Source organism: Myotis yumanensis, unplaced genomic scaffold, assembly GCF_028538775.1.
Source record: "Myotis yumanensis isolate MYYU_CA2020_CCGP unplaced genomic scaffold, mMyoYum1.0.hap1 SCAF_17, whole genome shotgun sequence".
NCBI classification, from domain to species: domain Eukaryota; kingdom Metazoa; phylum Chordata; class Mammalia; order Chiroptera; family Vespertilionidae; genus Myotis; species Myotis yumanensis.
In genome coordinates this window covers 13,841,612-13,864,543 of record NW_027223768.1, presented here as the reverse complement: position 1 = coordinate 13,864,543, position 22,932 = coordinate 13,841,612, and the positions used below count along the sequence as shown (strand labels likewise).

At 45.4% G+C, this 22,932-nt stretch overlaps 2 protein-coding genes and 1 long non-coding RNA gene across 12 annotated transcripts in view; 1 reads left to right on the top strand and 2 right to left on the bottom strand.

The window, feature by feature from the left end:
- LOC138995637 (uncharacterized) overlaps positions 1-22,932 on the top strand; it is a 41,258-nt gene that overhangs the window by 564 nt on the left and 17,762 nt on the right. Inside the window, exons 2-3 of the long non-coding RNA XR_011468655.1 lie at positions 2,963-3,118; positions 10,010-10,093. This is a non-coding gene — a long non-coding RNA (uncharacterized lncRNA). The remainder of the gene's footprint in view (positions 1-2,962; positions 3,119-10,009; positions 10,094-22,932) is intronic.
- MTMR11 (myotubularin related protein 11) lies at positions 86-9,515 on the bottom strand. Its single transcript, XM_070396225.1, has 17 exons — positions 9,231-9,515; positions 8,800-8,890; positions 8,243-8,364; positions 7,631-7,691; positions 7,100-7,242; positions 6,548-6,626; positions 6,293-6,428; positions 5,960-6,047; positions 5,725-5,813; positions 5,523-5,647; positions 4,796-4,862; positions 4,495-4,565; positions 3,405-3,571; positions 2,935-3,108; positions 1,806-1,988; positions 1,079-1,372; positions 86-734 (listed from the first exon to the last, which is right to left on the bottom strand). The coding sequence occupies exons 1-17, from the start codon at positions 9,294-9,296 to the stop codon at positions 588-590; spliced, it is 2,103 nt and encodes a 700-aa protein (XP_070252326.1). The 5' UTR covers positions 9,297-9,515; the 3' UTR covers positions 86-587.
- The window catches only part of OTUD7B (OTU deubiquitinase 7B), a 59,018-nt gene continuing 46,588 nt past the window's right edge, over positions 10,503-22,932 (bottom strand). For all 10 annotated transcript variants that reach the window (XM_070396215.1, XM_070396222.1, XM_070396217.1 and 7 more), the window contains 5 exons: positions 20,499-20,626; positions 20,040-20,189; positions 19,416-19,530; positions 18,373-18,457; positions 10,503-17,224 (listed from right to left, as the gene is read on the bottom strand). In XM_070396215.1, the coding sequence (XP_070252316.1) occupies positions 16,016-17,224; positions 18,373-18,457; positions 19,416-19,530; positions 20,040-20,189; positions 20,499-20,626 (1,687 nt within the window). In that variant the 3' untranslated portion in view covers positions 10,503-16,015. The remainder of the gene's footprint in view (positions 17,225-18,372; positions 18,458-19,415; positions 19,531-20,039; positions 20,190-20,498; positions 20,627-22,932) is intronic.

Sequence of the window (22,932 nt, the reverse complement as noted above, 5' to 3'; positions counted from 1 at the left end):
CATTCTCTCTTGGGTCACACCCACCCTACACCTACCCCACTCGCCTAGGATCCTTTATTCAGACACGAGAAACAGTGCCAGCAACAAGTATAAATACTGTGCTTTAATGAGCCCCTTAAATAGAAATTCACTACAAAAATAGACTATTGGAAGAGACAGGGTGTCTCCCATAACCACTCTATATCCATAGGAAGCTCGAAAGGGAGAAGTAGGAATTGGAATTAAAGAAGCAGCAAAAGGAGGTGAAAATGAGGCCTGAACTCAAAATTAACAGTTGAATATCCAAAAGGGAATTTCCCTGAAAAAAAAAGAAAAAGAAAACAAACAGGTGATCGTATTTTGGACTGTTTTTGTTTCTTAATTGTTCAAATCACAAGACACTGTATACACTCTTGAGGAACTAAACAGGACAGAGCAAGAGTTGTAGGTAGCACCACCCATCTGCAATGGAAAATCAAGTCGGGTCTTGTTTGAGGGCTGGAACGTGAAAGCTGAGGCGGCAAGTCCCCATGAGAAAAACCGGAAGGGTTAGAACCCTCTCTCACCCCAGACCCCCCTTTGCCCTGCCCACGAGAAAGCCAGCCATGTCAACGGGACTGGGAGAGAATGGGATTTGGATCTCCTTTCTGGGAGCGGTCCTCGGGAGATGTTCTTGGCGTCCATTTCTTTATTAGCTCCTGAAGACGCGATAGCTCATCCTGGAGGCCCGTGATGGTAGGAGCTGAGAGGCCCCTCTGGGAAGGGAGTGGGAAGTAGAGGAACAGTATCAGTGCAGCTCTAGCTCTCTGCTTCTGAAATCTGTCCACTACCTCTGGCATCTTTAATTCTCTTCCCCCTCCAACTGTGCCCTAGGTTCCACTTGGTCTGAGCCACAAGCAGTTTTCCCCACCCACCCATACTCCCACACCTCTCCACTTTGATACCAACAAGAATGGTTCTTCCCTTCCCAATTTCCCCAGCCCCTTGCTGTTCCAGATCCTGGGAACATCTGGTTTCTCCTGAAACATCTTATTTCTCCTAGAACATCTGGCTCAGCAGTCAAACCCTTCTCCCACTCCCCATCCCTGTCTTTTCTCACCTGGACCTCAGGCCTTCCCCTTAGGTAGCAGCGTCTCCAGAGCCTGATCTGGGGTCCCAAATACCCAGGCAGCAGCAGCCCTGCAGGTAAAGGGCAAGCTCCCCAATGTGAGGGGAGCCCCCATTCTTGGTCAGCTAGACTTTCCGAAGAGATAGCAGGTCGAGGGAGCCAGCGTGAAGAGACTGTCAGCAGGCAAGGGCTGTCCCGCCAAGGACAGAGCTGATTCAGGGCAGTCAGGGCCCCTCTGGAGAAGAGCCACACAGAACTGGGGGGTCCACGAACCATGAAGCTTGGCTAAAGGGAAAAGGAAAATCAGCTGGTGACCTAGAAACCAGATGAACCCAGTTTTCCCAAATTGGGTCAGGACGGAATGTCCAGCTACTACTCACTGCACTGGTGGTGCAACTACAAGCCTCCCACTGAGAACTCTATTTTTTCTCTTCATTAGGTTTCAAAATAGGCCTCAGGACTGATTAAAGTTGATTTTAGGGAAACTTGTAAAATGTATGCGTGAGACAGAAGATGAGGACCAAAAGGATGCCCACTGCTATTCTAGGATTTCTGTCTTCCTGGGGACAGTCAGGAACAATAAGTGACAGTTGTAGAAGAGGAGTAAGGTAGCTTTCCCTGGGGAACTTAGACACTGTATCTTTCCACTTCTCCCCCTCATCTAGTAGGATGAACCTGTGAGAAAGTCAAGGGAATTTAGGGAGTTCAGACACCTCACCTGCTGTCTAGGGAGCCAGGAATCTTGGCAGTGTTCCGGGTCATAGCCAGGATTATGGAATTGTAGTATCTGTTCATTGCTGTAGCGTAAATCCCAGTCCCAGACAGATAGCTGTGAGTTAATAGAGTTACCAGCGGGGGGGTGGGAGTACCCTGGGGTATAGACTTGTGTATAAGAGTTGAACTGTACAGAGGAAAAGAAGAAAAAAAGATGGTTAAACAAAGGGAAAAAATCTATAGATATAAAAACCTAAGCGATTGTTAGACCATTCAACCGGTAGCCATGATGCACATTGACCATCAGGGGGCAGACGCTCAACACACAGGCATGGAAACATGGAACAGACTGCTGAATCTCGGAAGGGGAAATGGGGGAGGGCGGGAAGAGATTAACCAAAGATCTTATATGCAAACTAGAGGCCCGGTGCTTGGATTCATGCACCAGTGGGGTCCCTCAGCCTGGCCTGTGCCCTCTTGCAATCCAGGATCCCTCGGGGGATGTCGGACTGCCAATTTTGGCCTGATCCCCACAGGCCAGACCCCGCTGGTGCACGAATCCATGCATTGGGATATATATATAATGATTCATATATGATATATATATATAATATATGATTCATATATGATATAATGATTCATATATGATATATATATAATATATATATGATATAATGATTCATATATGATATATATATAATATATGATTCATATATATAATGATTCATATATGATATATATATAATATATGATATAATGATTCATATATAATATATGATATAATGACTCATATATGATATATATAATATATGATTCATATATATAATGATTCATATATGATATATATATATAATATACGATTCATATATGATATATATATATCTGATATATATATATATATATATATATATATGATTCTTCTCACAGGTCTAGAGCAAAATTGTGAAAAGCTGCTCATCTCTTACTCCAGGAATCATATGTAGGGTGAAAGTCCAGTCCTGAGAGAGAGCACCAACCTCCCCCTTTCTCACCCATAGACCTCACTTTTCATAAACAAGACTAAACTTCAGAAAGTACTTCTCAATGGGGGGTGGGGGAATGTGGAAGACAAGTGAAAAATGAAAGTCACTGACCTGTCCACTCTGCTTTCCACGCTCCCAGGGATTGTCTCTCAAGAATGTAAGTGTGTCAGGAACCCTGACACTGTCATGAAGAGCAAGAAGGAAAAACTCAGAGAATTCAAACTCAGCTGGAAACTGCTGGAGGAGCTGCCAGACACAATCAAGGAAGAGCAGAAACACTGGGGCCTGAAAAAAGGTAAATTAAGAGGATGGAATGGACTATAGGAATCTAAAAGGGGAGGATGACAAATGAGAGGGACACAGGGAACAGGGACCACTATGGAGATCAGGAAATGGAGATCTGAATTGAGCATAATAGGGAGTGTGGCCCCTCCCTCATCTGGGTTCTCCCTTCAAACTCAGCCTAACCTCAGTACCCTTCAGACCTTATTCCCCTCCAGTGGATTATACTATATAATTTTCTGATCCTCTTTTTAAGTAATACTGGCCCCCATCCCAATACCCTCCCAAAATGTTCTCACCTTTTCACTGACCCCAGTTACCCCAAGTCGGGTCAGGAAGGGATGTCCAGCTGACACCCACTCTCGCTGCACTAGTGACTGGAAGCCAAGCAGTGTTCGGGCTTCAGGGGCCGAAAGCAGCTGGACGAGTGAAGAGAGGAGGCCATTGAAATCACGATCACCTCGCTCTAGTGATAAAGAGGGAGAAGGTGCCGAAGCCGGTTTGGCTCAGTGGATGGAGCGTCGGCTTGCGGACTGAAGGGTCCCAGGTTCGATTCCGGTCAAGGGCATGTACCTGGGTTGCGGGCACATCCCCAGTGGGAGATGTGCAGGAGGCAGCTGGTTGATGTTTCTCTCTCATCGATGTTTCTAGCTCTCTGTCTCTCTCCCTTCCTCTCTGTGAAAAATCGGTAGAATATATTTAAAAAAAAAAAAAAAAAAGAGAGAGAAGGGACAAAGAAGAAGGGGCCAAGAAACTAGGGCAGAAGAGAATGAGAAAAGAAAACATGGCAAGAAGTGTGGTGAAGCACAGAGGGGAAAGTTTTGGGTAGGTAGAATTGAGAGGGCACATAGAAGTAAGGAAAAAACAAAGACCTTGAATGATTCACTTCATAGACTCCATCTGGATAGAAATACCCAGCCTCACATGTAGGGGGCAGCATTATAAATCTCAAATCAGCTTCCACATTGTCCTTCCCATCCCAACCCCAATCCCCATCCATATTGGAAGAATAGGAACTGAGGGCAGAGAATCCTTCTGTTAGGACCACAAGCTGTGGTGGGGAGGCGGAGGTAGCACTAAAGGATGAGTTAGAGCTCACGGGTAGTTCCTAGTAAAGGGAGAAGAGGATGCTAGCACTAGAAGGGGACAAGCTTTATAACAGGTGGGGAATGTCTGGCCTGTGGGCCATATACTAGTAAGGTCCATGAAATCATTTGGTCTGGCCCTGCCAAGGCATTAGGGGTGGGTTAATTAAATGTTTGAACAAATATAGCAGGGTAATTTTTAGGTTGATAATTTTCTATGGCCTGCAAATAATGTTTGCACAATCTAGTTAGGTGGGTAAAGGAAAAACTCAAGTAGTGGAGTGAGTTGACCCAAGAAACTCACCTTGAAGTACTACAGAGCGAACTCTAGATGTCACTAAGACTGAGATGTCACTGGCCTTTCGAAGGCAAGACCTGGAGGTGAGGAAGAGGAGGGAAGAATAAGCCTGGAAAAAAGGAGTGAGGGGTCGTGGGACAGAAGAGGCCAACTCCAAAATCCTGCCTTCTCCTTCTAAGGAGCATGAAATAACAGCCTTCTTGGGAAACCAAGGAGCAAAATTAATGCAAGGCCACCTAGGAATCTAAGTTAATGGAAGTTGGGGGAGGGCTGAATTATAAGTCATTTTTAGAAAAAGAGGGAGTACCTGACATAGTCCAACCATCGTGTTCCTTCCAGGGCTGAGAGCCATTTATCCTCAGATACAGATGAATCTGATGGATAGTAGAGGGGTCAGAAGGGCAAAGAGATCAGAACTCGGGATTCAGGATTCAGGATCTATAGCCTGAAGGGTTAAGAATAAGTTGGGTAGTGGTTGCCTTGGGCTGGGGATAGGAATGAAAAGTAACTAATGGCCATGAGGTTTCAAAAGTTAAATTGTGGTAATGTTTGTACAGAGTTTATTGAATTGTATACTTATGGGTGAAGGATGATTTTTTAAAATATATTTTTATTGATTTCATAGATGAAGGGAGAGGGAGATAAAAACATCAATGATGAGAGAGAATCATTGACCGGCTGCCTCCTGCACGCCCCCTCCTGGGGATCGAGCCACAACCCAGGCACATGCCCTTGACCGGAATCGAACCTGGGACCTTCCAGTCCGCAGGCCGACACTCTATCCATTGAGCCAAACCGGCTTCGGCAAAAGGATGATTTTTGTACTGTGTAGATTATATCCCAATAAAGCTGTTAACAAAAAGAATATGTTGGGGTCTGGGAGACAGGAAATTAGTGGGAGATGGGAGAGTTGAGTAGAAAACTAAGGCTCATTGGGCTGAAAGGTTGGTTGCTCGTCTGTAGCAGGCAAATGGAAAGCCAGGTTAGGGTCAGCAGACCTACAAGTGCGGTAAGGGGTTAAAGGTTATTCTCACCAGGCAGACAGAGGGCCCTCAGCCTCAAATGGGCAAGCTGGACATCTGCAAGACTAGGCAGCTCATCCATAGTGTCGACCAGGACAACGTCAGAATGCCCAGCCTGGAGCATAGACTCCACTGATCTGGAGGAGAGTCAGAAAGTAAGGGAAGGCGTCTGCTCTGAACACCTAACCTTTAATTCTCATCAAACTTCCCTCACCTGATGTCCTCCTTGTTAGGGTCACTGGCTGTGTAGAAACCTCCACAGCGGAGAAGATCACTACCCCCAGGGTGATGCCAGGACAGGCGCTTCAAAGGGGTGAGAGGAGAATCACTGTGGGAGGAACTCCTAGCCTCACCCTGCCCTTGCCCCCACACTGACCTCACAGGGATCCCCTCCCTTCACAATGACCCCTGACCTCCCATAACCCTCTAATCCCCACCCTCACACTGACCGGTCCACGGCCCTGATGAAAGTGGCCAAATGCTCTCCTGACCTCACTGTCCAGAGTTCGGTTAGGGACCCAGAAGTAACGAGGGAGGCTGTGAAATTGAGAGTAATGTCACATCTTGGCTCAATGACCTCATAACGCAAACCTGTGATTACAAGGGAGGTGCTTAGGAGGTAATCATTCCAAGTGATCTCAGATTTAGAGACCTAGGAGGTAAGGGGGATAGCTTTGTGGTTGTCCTAGGACGCTGGAGTGTGTGGGAAGCATAGCTTAAGAGTCAGAGAACTGTGGGACGATAAGGAAGGCTACAGCAGTTGGGGTGGACTGGGGGATCACCTGGTGGCTACGTCGAATCTCTCATTGACAAGACTAACCCGCCAGCCATTGGCCCCCTGCTTTTTCCTCTCAGTCTCCCAGTCTTCTGGTGTCTCCAAGAGGGGAATCGGTGATTTTCTGGAGCCAGAACTCTGGCCTAGGGCAGGAGTGAGGCACAGAAGAGAAAGAGGACAGCTGCTCAGCTCTTTTTGTCTTCAACCAGCCTCTGATTTTTCAGACTCTATTTTTTCCTTACCCCAAAGCACCCTCACTCACCAGCCTTGCTCAGGGTTATCCCTGAATACTGTTGGGTTTGACTGCTCTGAGCTCTGGCTTGGACAATGGCCATGGTCACCTGTGGAGGAAAGTACATCATCCTTTTGGCTCAGACTGAAGTGAAAAGGAAATGGGGTGTGTTGCTTCACTGTCTTTGCCACCAACAGAGAACAGTGAACACAATCCCTAAGGAAGGGGGCTTCTACAAGTTTTGGGGCCTGGCGTCAAGAGAGTACACCTAGAACCACAGAATTACAGAATGTTAATTCTGGAAGATATTAGGAATCATCTCCTCCAACCCTCCCTGTTTTTCAAAGGAAGACACTTGCCCACAGTCATTCATACTCCTGATAATTGGCAGAGGCAGGCTAGAATTCAGGCCCTGTATTCTCATTATACTATCATTTATCCCAGCCTTTTAGCTTACTCCTTGAGGAAAGAGGCAGAGCGAATGAGAGGGATCCTGGGAAATAAGGGAGTACTGGGAACTGCCAGGGAAAGGATCCCAAGGTTCTCAGGGAAGGAAGGGGTCTTAGGTTGGGAGCCTCTTACCTGAAAGGCCTGAGGCTCTAGTCCTCCAGCCTCAAAACCAACTCTGAGCAGCCGGAAGTCTCGGCCGTGAATCAGGATCTCCTCAGGGATAAATTTAAGCAGGGACCCTGGACGGTGGAGTTGGACTCGAGACAGGCTACTCACTGAAGTAAAAAATTAGAGAGCAGTGTAGCCATGGATCAGGGTCCCTCTAGGACAGCGGTTCTCAACCTGTGGGTCGTGACCCCTTTGGGGGTCGAACGACCCTTTCACAGGGGTCGCCCAAGGCCATCCTGCATATCAGATATTTACATTACGATTCATAACAGTAGCAACATTACAGTTATGAAGTAGCAACGAAAATAATTTTATGGTTGGGTCACAACATGAGGAACTGTATTTAAAGGGCCAGAAGGTTGAGAACCACTGCTCTAGGAGGAACTCTTCCTGCCCATCCCACTGCATCTCTGGCTGTCCTCTAAGAATAGGGGAAGGATTGAGGAGGGTAGCCAACACCCCCAGTGAGCCCCTTTACCAGCCCCCCACACTTACCAGCCTCTAATTGCCCAATGTTGACCAGGGCAAAATCATAATCACTGCTTAGGGGAGTCTCCTAGAGGAAGCACATGACATGCTAAAGACATCTGAAATCTCACATCCTATCTCGGTAGCCCCTCACCTTTCTAGAAGAGATCCCATTGGTTATCCCTGATACATTCCAAAGAGAGCCTTTAAGAATAACTCTCTAGCTGGGGTTGCTTAATAGTTAGAACACCAACCCACACACTAAAGGGTCTCAGGGTTCGATTCCCAGTCAAGGCACATACCTGGGTTGCAGGTTCAATCCCCACCCTGGTCAGGGCGCATGTAGAAACAACCAATCGATGTCTGACTGTGTCAGTCTGTCTGTCTGTTCTCTCTCTCTTGCTTTCTCTATCTCTATCCCTGCCCCCCTTTCTCTCAGTCTCTCTCCCCTTCCTGCCCTTCCACTTTCTCTAAAAATCAATGCAAAAAATATCCTCAGATGAGGATTAACAACAAATTTTTCAAAAAAAAAAAAAAAAAAGAATAATTCCCACACTTCCTGTAATGGTTGTCTAAATCCTTCTAGACTCTGCTACCTATTCCCTCTAGCTGTCATTTTCATTGGCCTAACCATCTCACCTGACGCCGCTGCCATCCACAGGGTTGGAAGGTGACCCTCAAGTTGGTGCAGATCAGGGTTCCAGGCAATTCAGGTTCCAGCCCCTTCCGCACCCCTGGGGCCCATGCTAGGATCTGCTCCCCTACAGGAGAAGCCAGGTTATGACCATTCCAGTGTTGCCCACATGTGTACACCCACTCCTCTGAGACAGGAGGATCTAAAGAGGAAAGATTAAGATCCTCCTCTAACTCCTAAGAATGAAAGGTTATGAGGAGAGAATTTGTAATCTTTTACCCTAGAGTCTAGCACAGTGCCTGGCACATAGGAGACACTTAAATATTTATTGAATAAGTAAATGAGAAAAGGCGTAACAGGGTCAAGAAAACAGAGGGATCACCAAGGTCCAAGCTCCCAGACAGTTCTGTTCAGAGAAGAGAACAAGCCTCAAGCAGAAGCAGCACTTTGAGCCAGGAAAGGAATATGAAGGTATCTTTAGTGAAGGTAGGAAACAGGATTTAAGCAGGATGAAACTTGAAATCGTTTCTGACGATCAGAAGTGCTGGAAGGACATTATTACCTGGGAGGCATCCAGAGGCCAGGCAACTGCCAAGTTGAGGACTCCTGGGCTCTGGCATCCCACTCCCCTGGACAGACTGTGGTCCAGAGAGCTGTGAAGGGTGTAGCGTTATTCCCCAGGCCTCTCCAACCCTGGGGTCTGGGGTTAACTCAGCAGCCACCTTTGGAGGCCTACACTCAGACTCAGGGGAAACTGAGATCAGTGGCTGCGGGGAGCTCAGGGCCTGGGTTGGCAGACAGTGAAGGGAGGGGCTGGTTAATGGATAATGAGATGATGAACTTGAGACTGAAAAAGACAGACCAAGCTCCATCAGCCAGAGAATATGAGACACACCCTCCTCCTGCTCTAGATCCTTTTCTTCTATTTCCACATCCTCCCTACTCACACCCTCTGGCCCACCAACCCCTCCCCCCAAGCCCAGCTCTCCTTACCCCCATCTCTGGCTCCTCCTTCTGGGGGGCGATGTTGAAACTCTGGCCCCGGCCCCCCCACCACATTTCTCCGGCTCCATCCGGGGACGGAGCAGTTAAAGGTGGGAAACTTCAAGGATGCTCAAGCCCCTCGGGGAGAGGCTGGATCTTGTAGCTGAGAGGAGGGAAGTCAGGGATGGGATCCGGGCAAGGGAACAGTCAGGGCAAAGGAACATTTGAGGTGCATGGAGCACGATTTGGGGTCTTTGAAAGTTGTGTCCAGCTAGAGAGGAGGCTCCTCGGAAACTTCAGTCGACTCGGGAGAGGGCGGGAGAGATGCCCAGCCCCTTAAAGGAGCATACACACAATTTTAGGAAAGTGGAGAGGAAGTGGAGGCGCCTGGGAAGGGTGAGGAATCAATGGGGAACTGGGGGGAAATACCCAGATTCCCTCCTTTACTCTTACTCCCAACTCCTGTTCACCTCCTGTTCGTGAGAATTGGAGGTCGTTTGAGGGGAGCAGTAATACCGAATATTAAACTGCAACAATCTGGGCCACTTCTCTAGACTCTGAGTGATGGCTTCCCTGGGAAGCTCGGGTTTTTTATATCTTAAAAGGGACGGGGTGGAGGAAGGGGAACACAAAAGTAGTTAAGTAAGGCCTTCTTACAGCCTCTCCTGACAGACCTACCAAAAGGGATTGAGAAGTCAATGGAAATTGGACCACAGGGTAGTTTTGCCTGGGGAGACCCAAGAATTGGGGATGGGGATGAGTTAGTGTTTTTGTCCGTTCTTCCCCAGAGAGCATGAAACATACCTCGTATGCACGGTGCAGTGGAAAAGGCGAGAAACTGAAATCTCTCCACGATGCAGACACAAGTACAGGTATGTTTATGTGCAAGTTCTGGGGTGGGGGTGGGAGGCCCAAGGAAAAGATCTCACCAACTTTATCCATCAAACACACACATGCACACATGCCCGCACACACACACCACCCCAACCAATTAGAAACTGGAGCCCACCCCAGGTACATGACCCCTCCCTCCAATCCAGACACCAGATCTCCAAATTAATAATTCATGTTCAGGATTCTGAAAGCCGAGGGCTGGAAACCTCTGTTCAGTTCAACAATCCCATTCCTCCTCCCTACCCACTTGCAACCCAAGAAGTGAAGGTGGGGGAAGGGCACTGGAAGAAAGTAAAGGACCTGCAGGCCTGCAGATGCGGGGGACTAGGGTATGAATGCGACATCTATATTTAGATATGAAAAAGACAGGAAATAAAATACAAAGAGTTAATGAGCTGCTGTTTTATTGATTTTGAGTCTGTACAGAGGCAGCAATCCATAGGTGGGGGCCCAGTGTCACTTCATTCTCTCCAACCCCCGGCACACACCCTTCCGGCCTCAGCTTTACAAGTTCCCTGTCTGGCTGCAACTATGGAAATAGTGAAAATACATTTTGTGAGACAGGGTATCAATCTGGAACAAAGAGGAATACCTGATTCTCAAGGTCCTCAAAGCTACTAAGCATCCCCACCCCCACCTGCATTCCATGGGTTTCAATCTCAGGGGAAGAAAATACTTCCCAAGGTCTGTTGCAATAAGAGGTGTGTACCACAATTTTAAAATATTATCCACTTTCCTTCTCCCACCACCCTTCATTCAAGAGCCTCATTCTATTCTTTAATACTTTGAGGTAAGGAACAGCAGAGAAATACAGAGAAAAATATCAGGAGATTGGGGGAAAGTTGGCGGTGGGGGGAAGGTGACTTGGATTAGTCCCCAACCAGGAATGCAATGAGGGCAGCTGATGAGGGGTAATGAACAGCAGAACCACCTCTCACCACCCCACACACTCCCAGTGGAGGCTCAGTGGACGAAAGGAAGGGTGGAACTATCAGATTTTTCCATTTTCCGAATCCTGATCTGGTTGTAGGTTTGTGCTACGAATGAAGGCTGCCACGAATGAAGGCTGCCAGGAGGGGCAGCTGAAGGAGGAGCTGAGTGACTCATAAGATGAGTCACAGATCCAGTTATAAACACAGAAAGAGGCCTTAGTCCTTCCCACCCCCACTTCAGTCAGTTCTGCTACTATCAGCCAGCTTCCCCCTCTTCTAAAGCCCCTTACTCACCAGGTGGAGGAAGGTGCCATGGAGTGTCTACACAGGAGACTTCATAATATTTTGTTAATTAACTTAAGTACATGGAGCAAAACACCCTGTGATTTGTAGACTGGGTATCTACAAAGTGAGACAGAGTGCTTGTATGACTCACTGAATCTACAGTTAAAGGGCCTGGAGGGAAAAAGAAACTAGAAAAATCTACGGTGCAGATGATTCCAGGCCAGGAAGGGGCTTCTAATTCTGTCTTCTCGCCCGTGGCTATGTGTCTGGGGCACTGACTCTTGGAGAAAGAAGAGGACAGAGTCCAAGGTGTCCAAGTAACTCAGGGACAATCATTTCTGAAGCTCCTTTATTGGGAAAGAAAAAAACGTGACTGGAACCTCGGACAAGTGGCTGTTTAGAAAGGAGTAAGAATGGTAAAAGCTAGGTTCTCAAGTCATTCAGAACCAGCCCCATTCTTTTTGGCTCAGTATCCCCTCCCAAATATACAATACAAAGTCATTGCTAATTTTTGTTTTATTGGTCTGTGAGCTTTAGTTTTGCCTGAGAAGAAACTGCAAGAGGGAGGGTACTTCCCTCCAGGCCTGTACAGCACTGTTTAACACCATCCCCACTCCAGAATGACATTGAATTTCTTAAAATTTATATATATTTATATATATAATCTTTTCATTTTGATAGAATCCAGTATGTGGGGAAAACTTTTGGTTAAATCTTGTAACCCTCAGTAAAACCAGCATAGATTGAGAAGATTTTGGAGGCTTATCTTATAGTATACTTGTTCCATCAGGGCTGGAGTGTATTAGGGTGGAGGGGTAGCACTATCTTAAATCAAAAGGGGAAAATCTCCCCTTTCCAATAAAAAACTTCAATAGGTACCCCAACACCCTGAATTTAAGGAACTAAGTGCACTTATTTAAGACTGAGGGACAGCATCCCTCAGCTAGGGTTATGGGGGTCTGCTTACCCCCTTCACCCACGGACCTCTCCTTAACTAAGGAATTTTTGCTCAGTTTGAGTGCACATCATGTACCACTCTCTTCCCTTCTCCCAAAACAGTAATTGCATGGGCTTGCCTCTTCCACCCCCTCATCTTCCCAAAATACCATAAACCAACCCAAGTTCATTTCCTAGGCATTATTCCCTCGCTCCCCCACCCCACACAATTCCCTCAAAGAATAAAGCAAAACAAACCCTACTCATCCCTATAGAAAAACATCCATTGATTCAGGGTCCCTCATCCTTAGAACGGAGAGGTTTATTTAATGCTTCAATAAATAATTACCTACCCAAATTAAGAAAAATATTTCTTAATAAAAAAACTATAGGGCTGCCCTGGCCAGTGTTGCTCATTGGTTAGAGTGCTGGCCTGCTCTCGGAAGGGTCTCAGGTTCGATTCCTGATTCCCGGTCTAGGACATGTACCTGGGTTGCAGGTACGATCCCATGGCAGGAGGCAACCAATTGATGTGTCTCTCAAAACATCGATATTCCCACTCTCTCTAAAAATCAACTGAAAAAATATACTCAGGTGAGGATTAACAACAACAAAAAAGCTATAAGGCCTACATAAAGCCCTATTTTACCAAACTCGCCCCTAGGCCACCCCCCAGAATTTCCATCATTTTTATTGAAAAGAAGTCAGAAGAAATTGGTATTGGTTAATTTATAAATCAAAAGAAAAACAAACGACATAAGGTTTCCATTTTTGTTCATTTGTCCTCTGTTTTTAAAAACAAAAAGTATTACCTAGAACTAGTAACAGAACAAATCCAAACACAGCAGTCCAGTGGAGAATCAAAACTTTCCTGGTTTTATTCTCTAGGGAAATCTCTGGTCTGTTTCCACTCCTATTGGTCCAGGCCAGAATCCTATGATATAGATCAGTGGTTCTCAACCTTCTGGCCCTTTAAATACAGTTCCTCATGTTGTGACCCAACCATGAAATTATTTTCATTGCTACTTCATAACTGTAATGTTGCTACTGTTATGAATCGTAATGTAAATATCTGATATGCAGGATGGTCTTAGGAGACCCACAGGTTGAGAACCGCTGATATAGATGGACATCTATGAGAAAGCTAAGTGAGTTGTGCAAATTCAAGGTGTGAGTTTGAGCCACCTGTTGTTCGGGTGCATGTTAGGAAGCCCATGAGGTGGCAGTCTCACTAGTATTGTTCTAACTCCAGAAACAGGGTGAGGTGAGCAAGGCACTCCTTTGGGGTACAAAATTTAAGTGGCGCCCCAAAACCCAGTAACCAAGATACTATTTTAATGCAGTATTTTTTGGAAATCAAAACTAATGTAAAAAAACACCACCACAACGAACAAATTATCAGTTTTAAATAAAGACAGGATTCAACCCTATACTTGCTCATTTCAGTCTTATTTCCCTCACTCTGATCCCAGTCCAGTTGAATCCGGTCTTTAAGATTGACATTTTGTTCATTATGGATCTTTTCGCATTGATTTTTTAAAAATATTGCATTAAAACATTATCTTGATTATTGAGTTTTTCAGTACCCTCTTCAGTTTTGTGCCTGAGAGGAGTGCTTGTCTCATACTATTCCCACCCCTGCCCTGAATATACTGGTATACATACCCTCTTTTGGAATCTAACTCCTTTGACTTCATTGCTTCCTTAAAACAGGTCTATTTTCAAATAAAAACTTGAGAATTCATAGCCATAGGAAATGGTGAAATCAACAGTATCAGATTTGGGAAATAAGTGACTTTCAAGTTTGAGGAAGAAACCTTTCTAAAATGTGAGCAGTTCCAATAAAGAGGACAGTCTTGGTGGTTTTGTTACCAAGGGGGAAACAGCAAGACAACTTTCCTGATTGGGTAGAAACAACATATGGCAAACACGAGGACACCCCCCCCCCCCCCCCGCCCCCACATACCCAGGCCGCGTCTGCCTCAGAGCAAACGTGGGGATCACATTCCATGGGGTGGGTTATGAGTACATACTTCCAAAGAGAAATCCAAATACAGAAAAATAGCCCCAGTTAACACCTGGACACTTAAGTACACTTATTCCCCTTCTTTGTATGTACCCAGGAGTGTATACAATTGCATAGTTGAAGTTTTCCCAGAAAAAGAAAAGGAAAAGGAAAACTGGCCTAGGTTAGGTCCTCTGGTTTAAAGCTCTTAAAAATGGTGCTGGCCAGAGCGTAGGCTGTCCAGACTTGTGCTTTGTGCAAAATGCAAAGGAGCTCCTCCACACTGTGTCCACAGGCCCACTCCCACCCCCTGGGGAAAAGGGTAGGGTCAGGGAAAGGAGGAACTCCAAAGACAGATCATCTCATTGGGAGTAATCTGTGATCTGTGGTTACAGTTCACTAAAATAGATTTCTCTAACTTTTTATAAATTGCTCCAGCCTATACCCCATGTTTCAACTTCAGTCCAATTATAAAAAATATCTCTTCTTACAAAGTATTTTATTTTAATAAACTAACCACAGATTAAGGTCAGCTATGGCTTAACAAAAGAAGCCGGGATGTTAAGTTCATTCTCCAAAAACAGAGAGGAAGGAGAAAGAATCACTTAAATAGGAAAAAATTTGTTTTTAAAAATGTTTTTGCTTGCTGGGGTCTTTTGTTTCTTTTCCTTAAAAAAAAGAAAAATAAGTTGCTTTCTACAGAAATGCAGCAGCAGAGGATGGTAGTGCTCTATTTAGGTTTTTGGTTTTGTTTGAAACAGTCTGGCCAAAGGTCTATCCTTCTCCCACCCCTCCCAAGGCACACTCAAACCCCAATATATAGTTATTGCTAAGTAGTTAAAAAAAGATCACCTCTGTACCAGTTCACCTGGAGAAAATTCAACACACACAGCTGCTCTTCTCATCACTCTCTTTCCCTTCCCCAGAGGGAACTTTTAAAAAAAATAAAATTAAAGTCTTTTTTAAAAAGATCACAACCTTAATTTAGCTGAGTTCAGCCCTCAAAAAGGATGAGGAAAAGATAGGGGGCAATCAACAATCTCCTCAAACTAGAACAGATGACAGATGGTGTTTAGAAGGAAATAAAACTTAAGAGGAAAAGGCTTCCCCTTTTAAGTTCGTTCCTTCTCCATCTCAACAAACCCATTTAAACGACCTCCCTCCTAATAGGCATCTATGAGCATACATTACTGCCCTGTCTTTCCAGATTCTTCAGGAGGAAGAATTTATCCAACCCTAATTTCTATCTTAATTCAAATCAATGGCCAATTTGTCTTAATTTCCCAATTTCTCTCCACACTCCCAACTCCACCACCATGCACTTTTTTTCAACCTAAAAGAACTTTGGTCTGTTTTTTCTCTTTTATTGACTGAGAACCACCTTTGCCTCTTTCCCAGATGGCTAACCATCTCCCCATCCCCACATTCCAAACCTGCCCCTACTGCTTTCATGGACCCAAGGGGTTATGAGACAGAATCACCATCTTTCTCCTTTGTACCTCCTCAGTCCCATCAAGTTAAGATCTGCAAAGGACTAGTGCAGCCCTTGAGGCACCGTCCAGCCCTGACCTGCTCTTGCCAGCCTGGCAACTCTCCAGCACCCACACACTTAAAAGTTTCTAGCCAGGCTCCCACAAACATTACTGCATTTGCCCCATCAGTATGGGGGCTGGGTCTTGATGAGCCAATTAGTTGAGCTTAACTTTCTTGGTTTACCCCCTTGCCCTCCAAGGTCCCTTCATTCAGAACCTGTGCACGAGCAGCTCCCCACCCGGTTCCCGTTCCTTCCTCCTCAGTTCTTCCCTGTAACAGCAGGAGCAGAAGTTGTTTGTCTCAGGGTGTCCATAGAAGCTGCAGTTCGGTTGTTTGCATTTGGTCTGGGTTGTGGGAAGCCCCCTGGGCCCTCCAGCCCATCCATCTGGCTCAGGGGGCTCTTGGTAGCCGTTGCTATAGGAATCAGCCACACGGAAGTGGGGTGGTAACAATGTACCCCTGTGAACTCCATCCTGGGAGTGACTGCCTGGCTCCAGAGAAAGGCTGCTGTCCTGATGGGGGTAGGGTCGCCCAGGAGGGCACTGTCTAGGGAAGGTGGCATATGGTGGTAGGCCACCCCCACATGGACCCCCTGCCAACTGCCTCCGGGGTTCCTGGCAGTGAACTCCACCCCCAGAAGGCCGAGGGATTGTAAAGCCCCCAGGGTAGCCAGTAGAAAATGCCATTGCCTTGGACTCTGTTTGGGGGGCAGTCAGCAGCTCCTCCCCACCATCTGGCTCTGGCTTTTTGGCTGGAGGAGGCCCACTTCCTACCCCTCCATTCATGATCTTCCTCTCTGACTCCTTCTGCTTCTGCTCTGCCAGGAATCTCTCCTCAGCATCAGAAAGGTAGCGCTGGATCATCTCCTCCTGATACTGGTGACGGTGACCCATCTTCAGGGTTCCAACAAAAATAAACTTCCCCTCCCCTTGCATTGCAGTCCTCATGATGCTCAGGCTTTGCATCACCTCCTGGCTATACTTGCTCCCTCCATTACCCACAGACTCAGATGTAGGCTTCTCAGACACAGGCCCATCCCCAGCTGCCTCCTCTTTGCCACCCTTCCAGCTCTTCAGCGAGTTTTTCTTCTTCTTCTCCAGTGTCTCAGTGCCACTGCTCACTCCTGACCCTGTTCCCATCCCTCCAGGCTTAGAACCCTTGCTGTGCATCAAGCCTCCCATGTTCTTCTTGAGCTTGCTGCCCAAGGTTTTGCCAAAGCTGCCCAGTTTGTTAGCCACAGAATCTGCCCTCTTCTTGTCCTTCTCCCGATCTCGTTTTGATTTTTCTTTCCGCTTGCTGCCCTCATTGCTGGTGGAACTGCTGCCAACTGACTCCTTGTCTGATTCGCCAGACTCAGGAGTGGACCGGGGCTCATCTCCTGCTGAGGCAGTGGGGGACTCAGGCTGGGCCAGGGGAGCCTGGAAGAGACAAAAACAGGATTGTCAGTTATCTCATTGGTCTGAGTTGGGGGACGTCCCCAGGGATCCCTAGTTTATCCATATGGCTCATGGGGCTCCCAGTAGCCATTGATATAAGAATTAGCCAAGTGAAAAAAGGTGGTAACAACCCTATGAACTGTCCTTAAGAGTGACTGCCTAGTTTTAGAGAAGAGCTGCTATCATGATGGGGAAGGGTCACCCAGGAAGGCATTGTTCTTCCCCAGCTCTAGTCCCTCTCTCATAGACAAGGAATAGATGTATCTAATATCTAACTTTAATGTCACCACCTGCAATGACTTCCTTCTATTATAATGAAGCCTGCAACTCTTCTAGAGCAATGAAGAACTACAGTACATGGCCTCTGGGTAAGGACAGAATATTTTATACACACTGGAGCATTCTTTATTTGATTCTAAATTTGTCTATGCTAAATTCTTCCCAAAATTAAACTCAAGAAAGTCTTGTCTAACTGCAACCAACCGACCAACTGCAACCATTCTAAAGCCCCTCAACTTTTAGATACTCAACACTAGAGTCCATCAATTTGCCCTTGCTCCTGTGATCCTGTTCTATGGATACTGATGACATCCTCAGAACCTACTGGATCAGGAGCTCTTTAAGCTGTTTTGTCTCCTCTGGTGCCAACACAGAGGTCTATGTATAGACAGCTTAGGATAGAGCAATGGTCGGCAAACCGCGGCTCAAGAGCCACATGCAGCTCTTTGGCCCCTTGAGTGTGGCCACGAAGTTTCAATCGCACTGTACGTGCGTGTCTGCACGTGTTATTTTGTGGAAGAGCCACACTCAAGGGGCCGCAGTTTGCCGACCACTGGGATAGAGTAGTGATAACCTCAAGTTCACCAAAAAGTCTAGAAAACTCTTCTTGAAGAATGTGTTTTAGTATCAAAAAGCAGAGCTTGGTTGGAGAGATGTGGAAAATGGGAGGCATAACAGGAAGAAAGACGGAAAAAGTATCTTTGGGAACTTATTTGATATTTTCCAATTATTCCTAATTTGGAATCATAAGCCATCACTCAGAAGAGATTCAGAAAGAGAACATCACCAGATCTTGTTCTCCCCGTCACTGAAAATGAGGATCAACAAGGGTCGGGTGGAGATGTCCTCACCTGCGCATCAGAGGACACTGGGATCCACTTCACGTTCATGTAGCTATGCAGCAGATGCAATTTGACCTCCAGGGACAAGATTACACTGTGAAAAGGAGAAAAAGGAATTAGAAATGTCTGTAACCTATAAAATGCAAAGCAGTATGATAAGTTGGGAGGTAAAGTGGGTGATGGCCACATGGCTTGGGACTCAGGGTTGGGTTTGAATTATAGCTCCACCAATTACTAAGATTGATGACCTTGAGCAAGTCACATCAACTTCTCTGAAACTCATATGGGGTTGTGAATGGGTATAGATGATGATAATATATCCTGTAGGGTTGTTATGAAGGTTAAGATGACATTTAAAAGGACACACAGCACAGTGTCTAGAAAACAGGAAATTCTTACTAAACAGTAGCCATTGTTATCATTGTTATAAATATTTAGAAGAAGCTTTTGAAAGTTAGGTGAGAACTTGGTTAAAAAGCCACAAACGCTGGGTTTTTTAATCAAACCCTCTCGTTTGGGTCTCAGTTTTAGGAGCCCCAAGAAGGAAGGGCTGGGTAAGAGATAAGGGAGGAGCTTTTACATTCATACACTCTTCACAGGAAGCTGTGGTGGGAAGCAGGAGGAAGGCTAACCAGCTTATGGGAAGCAGAGCAAGCAGTGAGGAAGAACATATTTTTCTTCCTGTTTAAATTCCAGAAAGGCAAAGATCCAGAGCAAATTATTTTGGTCACCTATTTAAAACCCCTCTCACTTGGTCTGGGAGAACTGTGAATTGTGTATCTTGATTTTCTGATCACTGCTTTGGGGATTCTGGGAGGTATTAGTGTAAGGAAAGAACAAGTCCAGGATTCCCATCTTTCACAGGGAGAAAAAGCAGTTCCACGCTGCAAAAGTCCTGGTGCTCAACCTGTCTTTCACCTGTCCATCGTCCCCAAAAATATGGGAACTAGGGTATGACTTGCCTCTGAGCTGAGAAAAAGTCCCCAGGAGACAGATGCTATGTGGAAGAGCTCGCAGCTACAATGCAGATGAAGAGGATAGGCATGCCTCACCTGGCCAATCGGACATTGTCACTGTCATCTTTGCCCCACTCCCAGCTCTTTCCAGGGTCCACAGCAAAGTGCAAGGGCAGCAGCTTATGCTCTGAATCTGTAAGTGGGATCACAGCTGGAGGGGGAAAAACATGTCATCAAGGAGTCTCTCCAGAGAAGAAGGCAACTGAACACAGACTGACTGATACTACAGGAGATATGATAACTGTAGTCACTTCTCATTTCTTACATGTGAATTATCCTGGCATTTAAAACTAAAAGGCTGGCTTTCCCTTAATACCCAGCACACAATTTAGGCCAATAATCCCCATGATTCCCCACCTGTCAGTCAACTAACATTCATGACGTTTTTGCTAGTTAATGTAGATTCATGAAATTGAGTCACTTGGACAAATAAAGCATCATTTGGAAGGTTCTATGGCCTTAATATATAAACCCTTTATTTCAGGGAGCAGGAAATAAAAAAACTACTGTGTTTTCCCCCAAACCTTTGTTGTTTAATTTTAAAACCTTGGTATATCTTACAGCTTGGTAGAATAGGATCAACATGCACTCATTTCGGTTTTTCCAATGAAAATAAAGCAGATCAAAAGCATCAGAGACACAGACACTGCATTTCAGCACCTTGTTCCTTGCCATTCTCCTTCTGCTCCATGGACACAAGTGCAGAAAAGTGGGCCTGGTCGTAGGCGAGCACCAGAGGGGAGCGGTGACACTGGCTGGCAGGGACCTCCAAGGGCAGATAGATTCCCCCAAAGGGAATAGGGGCAAATGCTGTAGGAAATCACAAAGATTATTATTAAGGCTATGTTCTCGCCTAGTGGGCAATCCCTCTTCCTCACCCTGCCAATTGAGTCCCCCCTTTCATTCCAACCCCTGCTTAATAATTCTTTCCCAGGAAGCCTCATCAATTAATCCCAACTTGAATCTTTTGAGACCTTTGCATTGTTCTAATTTACACCTTGTTTCCCCCCATCCCCCCCAAAGGTCTATATATCCTCTTTCCCAAATTCCTCCCAGTGCTTACACCAGAGCTCTGCAAACAGAGGGTGCTCAGAGTGCAGTGAGGATTGACTGACTCACCTTCTCCCCCAGAGTCCCTCAGCATGGTGTCTGCCACGACGACTATGGGCCTCCTAAGCACATGGGCAAGGACAAAGACATGGAATTCTTCTAGACTCTCATATACAGGCTCCTCTGAACTCTCCACCCTAGAGTTGCAGGGGGGGAAAGAGTAGAAGGGGTTAAGTCAGCAGTTCTCAACCTGTGGGTTGCGACCCCTTTGGCGGTCGAACGACCCTTTCACAGGGGTTGCCTAAGACCATTCTGCCTATCAGATATTTACATTACAATTAACAGTAGCAACATTACAGTTATGAAGTAGCAACGAAAATATTTTTTAAATATATTTTATTGATTCTCTACAGAGGAAGGGAGAGAAATAGAGAGAAACATCAATGAGAGAGAAACATCGATCAGCTGCCTCCTGCACACTCCCCACTGGAGATATGCCCGCAACCAAGGTACATGCCCTTGACTGGAATCGAACCCGGGACCCTTGAGTCCGCAGGCTGACGCTCTATCCACTGAGCCAAACCGGTCAGGGCGCAACGAAAATAATTTTATGGTTGGGTCACAACATGAGAAACTGTATTTAAAAGGCCAGAAGGTTGAGACCCACTGGGTTAAGTGGAAGGGAGAGGGAAGAAAACAAAAGAGACTCCTGAAGACCAGTTCTGCAAAAAGGAAAAAGAGGAATGTCCTTTCCTGGTTTTCTAATCCTAAGACTGCCAGAGACACAGCTGATTATTTTATGCTACAATTGCTGTTTCTACTTCCATTTCACAGATGGGGAAATCCAAGAAAAGAGACTTGAAGGCTTTATGGTTGTATGGTTAAAGTAGTGTCAGGAATCTGAAGGCAATTCCTCTATTGATACTTGTCTTGTTCAACAACCTTCCTCAATTCTCTTTATAAAGTAGCTAAATACACAACTGAGTAGCCTCATCCTGCTGACTCTACCCACCACAACCATCCACACATCACACTGTCCAACAAAAACAAAAACTCCTCCTAAATTCCCTTGCTTGGAGAATAGTCTCACTATATACCTCATAGCCTAATCAGAAATCTGTAAAATATTTACTATTCTTTATCTCTCACCTCCAATTAATCATCTGGCTTGGCCAATTCCATCTCTTAAGTATCTCTTGCATCTGTATCCTCTAGCTTATCTGCAACCTACTACTCTTTTTAAAAAAAATATGTTTTTATTGATTTTAAAGAAAGAGGTAGAAACATCCACGAGAAACATCAATCAGCTGCCTCCACAGCATGTGCCCTGACCAGGAATCGAACCAGTGACCTTTTGGTGCATGGGATGACACTCAACCAACTGAGTCACACCAGCTGGGCTATAATCCACTACTCTTGTTCATACCCATGGCTCTCTTTCTTGGATTACTACAACTGCCTCTAGTCTCCCTCCACTCTGCTTCATCATCCACTCTGCTGTCAGTGTGTTTAAATTCACAAATTTGCTCTTGTCACTCATTTACAACTCAATTCCTTTCCACCCCATAAAGCAATATTCAACACTGGGTGCTTGATACAAATGCAGATTTCTGGGCCTTACCTCAGTCCAACTCAAGGGTGGAGGTCCTGAAATCTGCATTTTATTTTTTAAAATATATTTTTATTGATTTCAGAAAGGAAGGGAGAGGGAGAGAGAGAGAGAAACATCAATGATGAGAGGAAATCATTGATTGGCTGCCTTCTGCACACCCCCGACTAGGGATCGAGCCTGCAATCCAGGCATGTGCCCTTGGCTAGAATTGAACCCGGACCCTTCAGTCCAAAGGCTGACGCTCTATCCACTGAGCCAAACCAGCAAGGGCTGAAATCTGCATTGTAAACAATCTTCTTAGATTATTTTTATGCACAATAAAGTTTGGATCAGTTATAATTTTTAACTTTTTATTATAGAAAATTTCAAAATTTTAAACATTCTAAACTAGAAAGAATATTACCCTCAACTCTCATATATCCATCGCCCAACCTCAACAACTATAAACACATCATCAATCTCATTTCACCTACACCTTTATCTCTTTCCCTATTAGCCACCGCCTCCCACGCACCCCCGATTATTCTCAAGCAAATCCTAGACTACATTTCATCCGTTAAGCATTAGTTTCTATCTCTAAAAGATAACTTTTAAAAATACCCACAATACCATTAATATCACACTTTAAAAAGTTAGTAATAAACATGTAGACATTGTTCACATTTACCCAATTGTCTTATATATGTCCATACATTCCAATTTGTTGACATGTCTCTTAAGTGTCTTTAAACTTATGTTCCCTCTCTCTTATTATTCTCCTTGCAATTTATTTATTGAGGAAATTGGGTCATTTGTCCTGTAGTTTCTGAAAGTCTAGATAGGACACAATTTTAATTCCTTAGCATGGTATAAGAGAAACCTGAGCACGGCACACACAATACGGATACCTAG

What these genes read in the sequence shown, in the direction of transcription:
- MTMR11 (XM_070396225.1), bottom strand. Translation starts at nt 9,296, where the DNA reads ATGTGGTGGGGGGGCCGGGGCCAGAGTTTCAACATCGCCCCCCAGAAG. An exon ending in TCGCTCTGTAGTACTTCAAG is followed by an intron (nt 3,572 to 4,494) that starts GTGAGTTTCTTG and finishes CTTTATCACTAG; the next exon opens with AGCGAGGTGATCGTGATTTC. An exon ending in GGGGAAGGCCTGAGGTCCAG is followed by an intron (nt 735 to 1,078) that starts GTGAGAAAAGAC and finishes CTCCCTTCCCAG; the next exon opens with AGGGGCCTCTCAGCTCCTAC.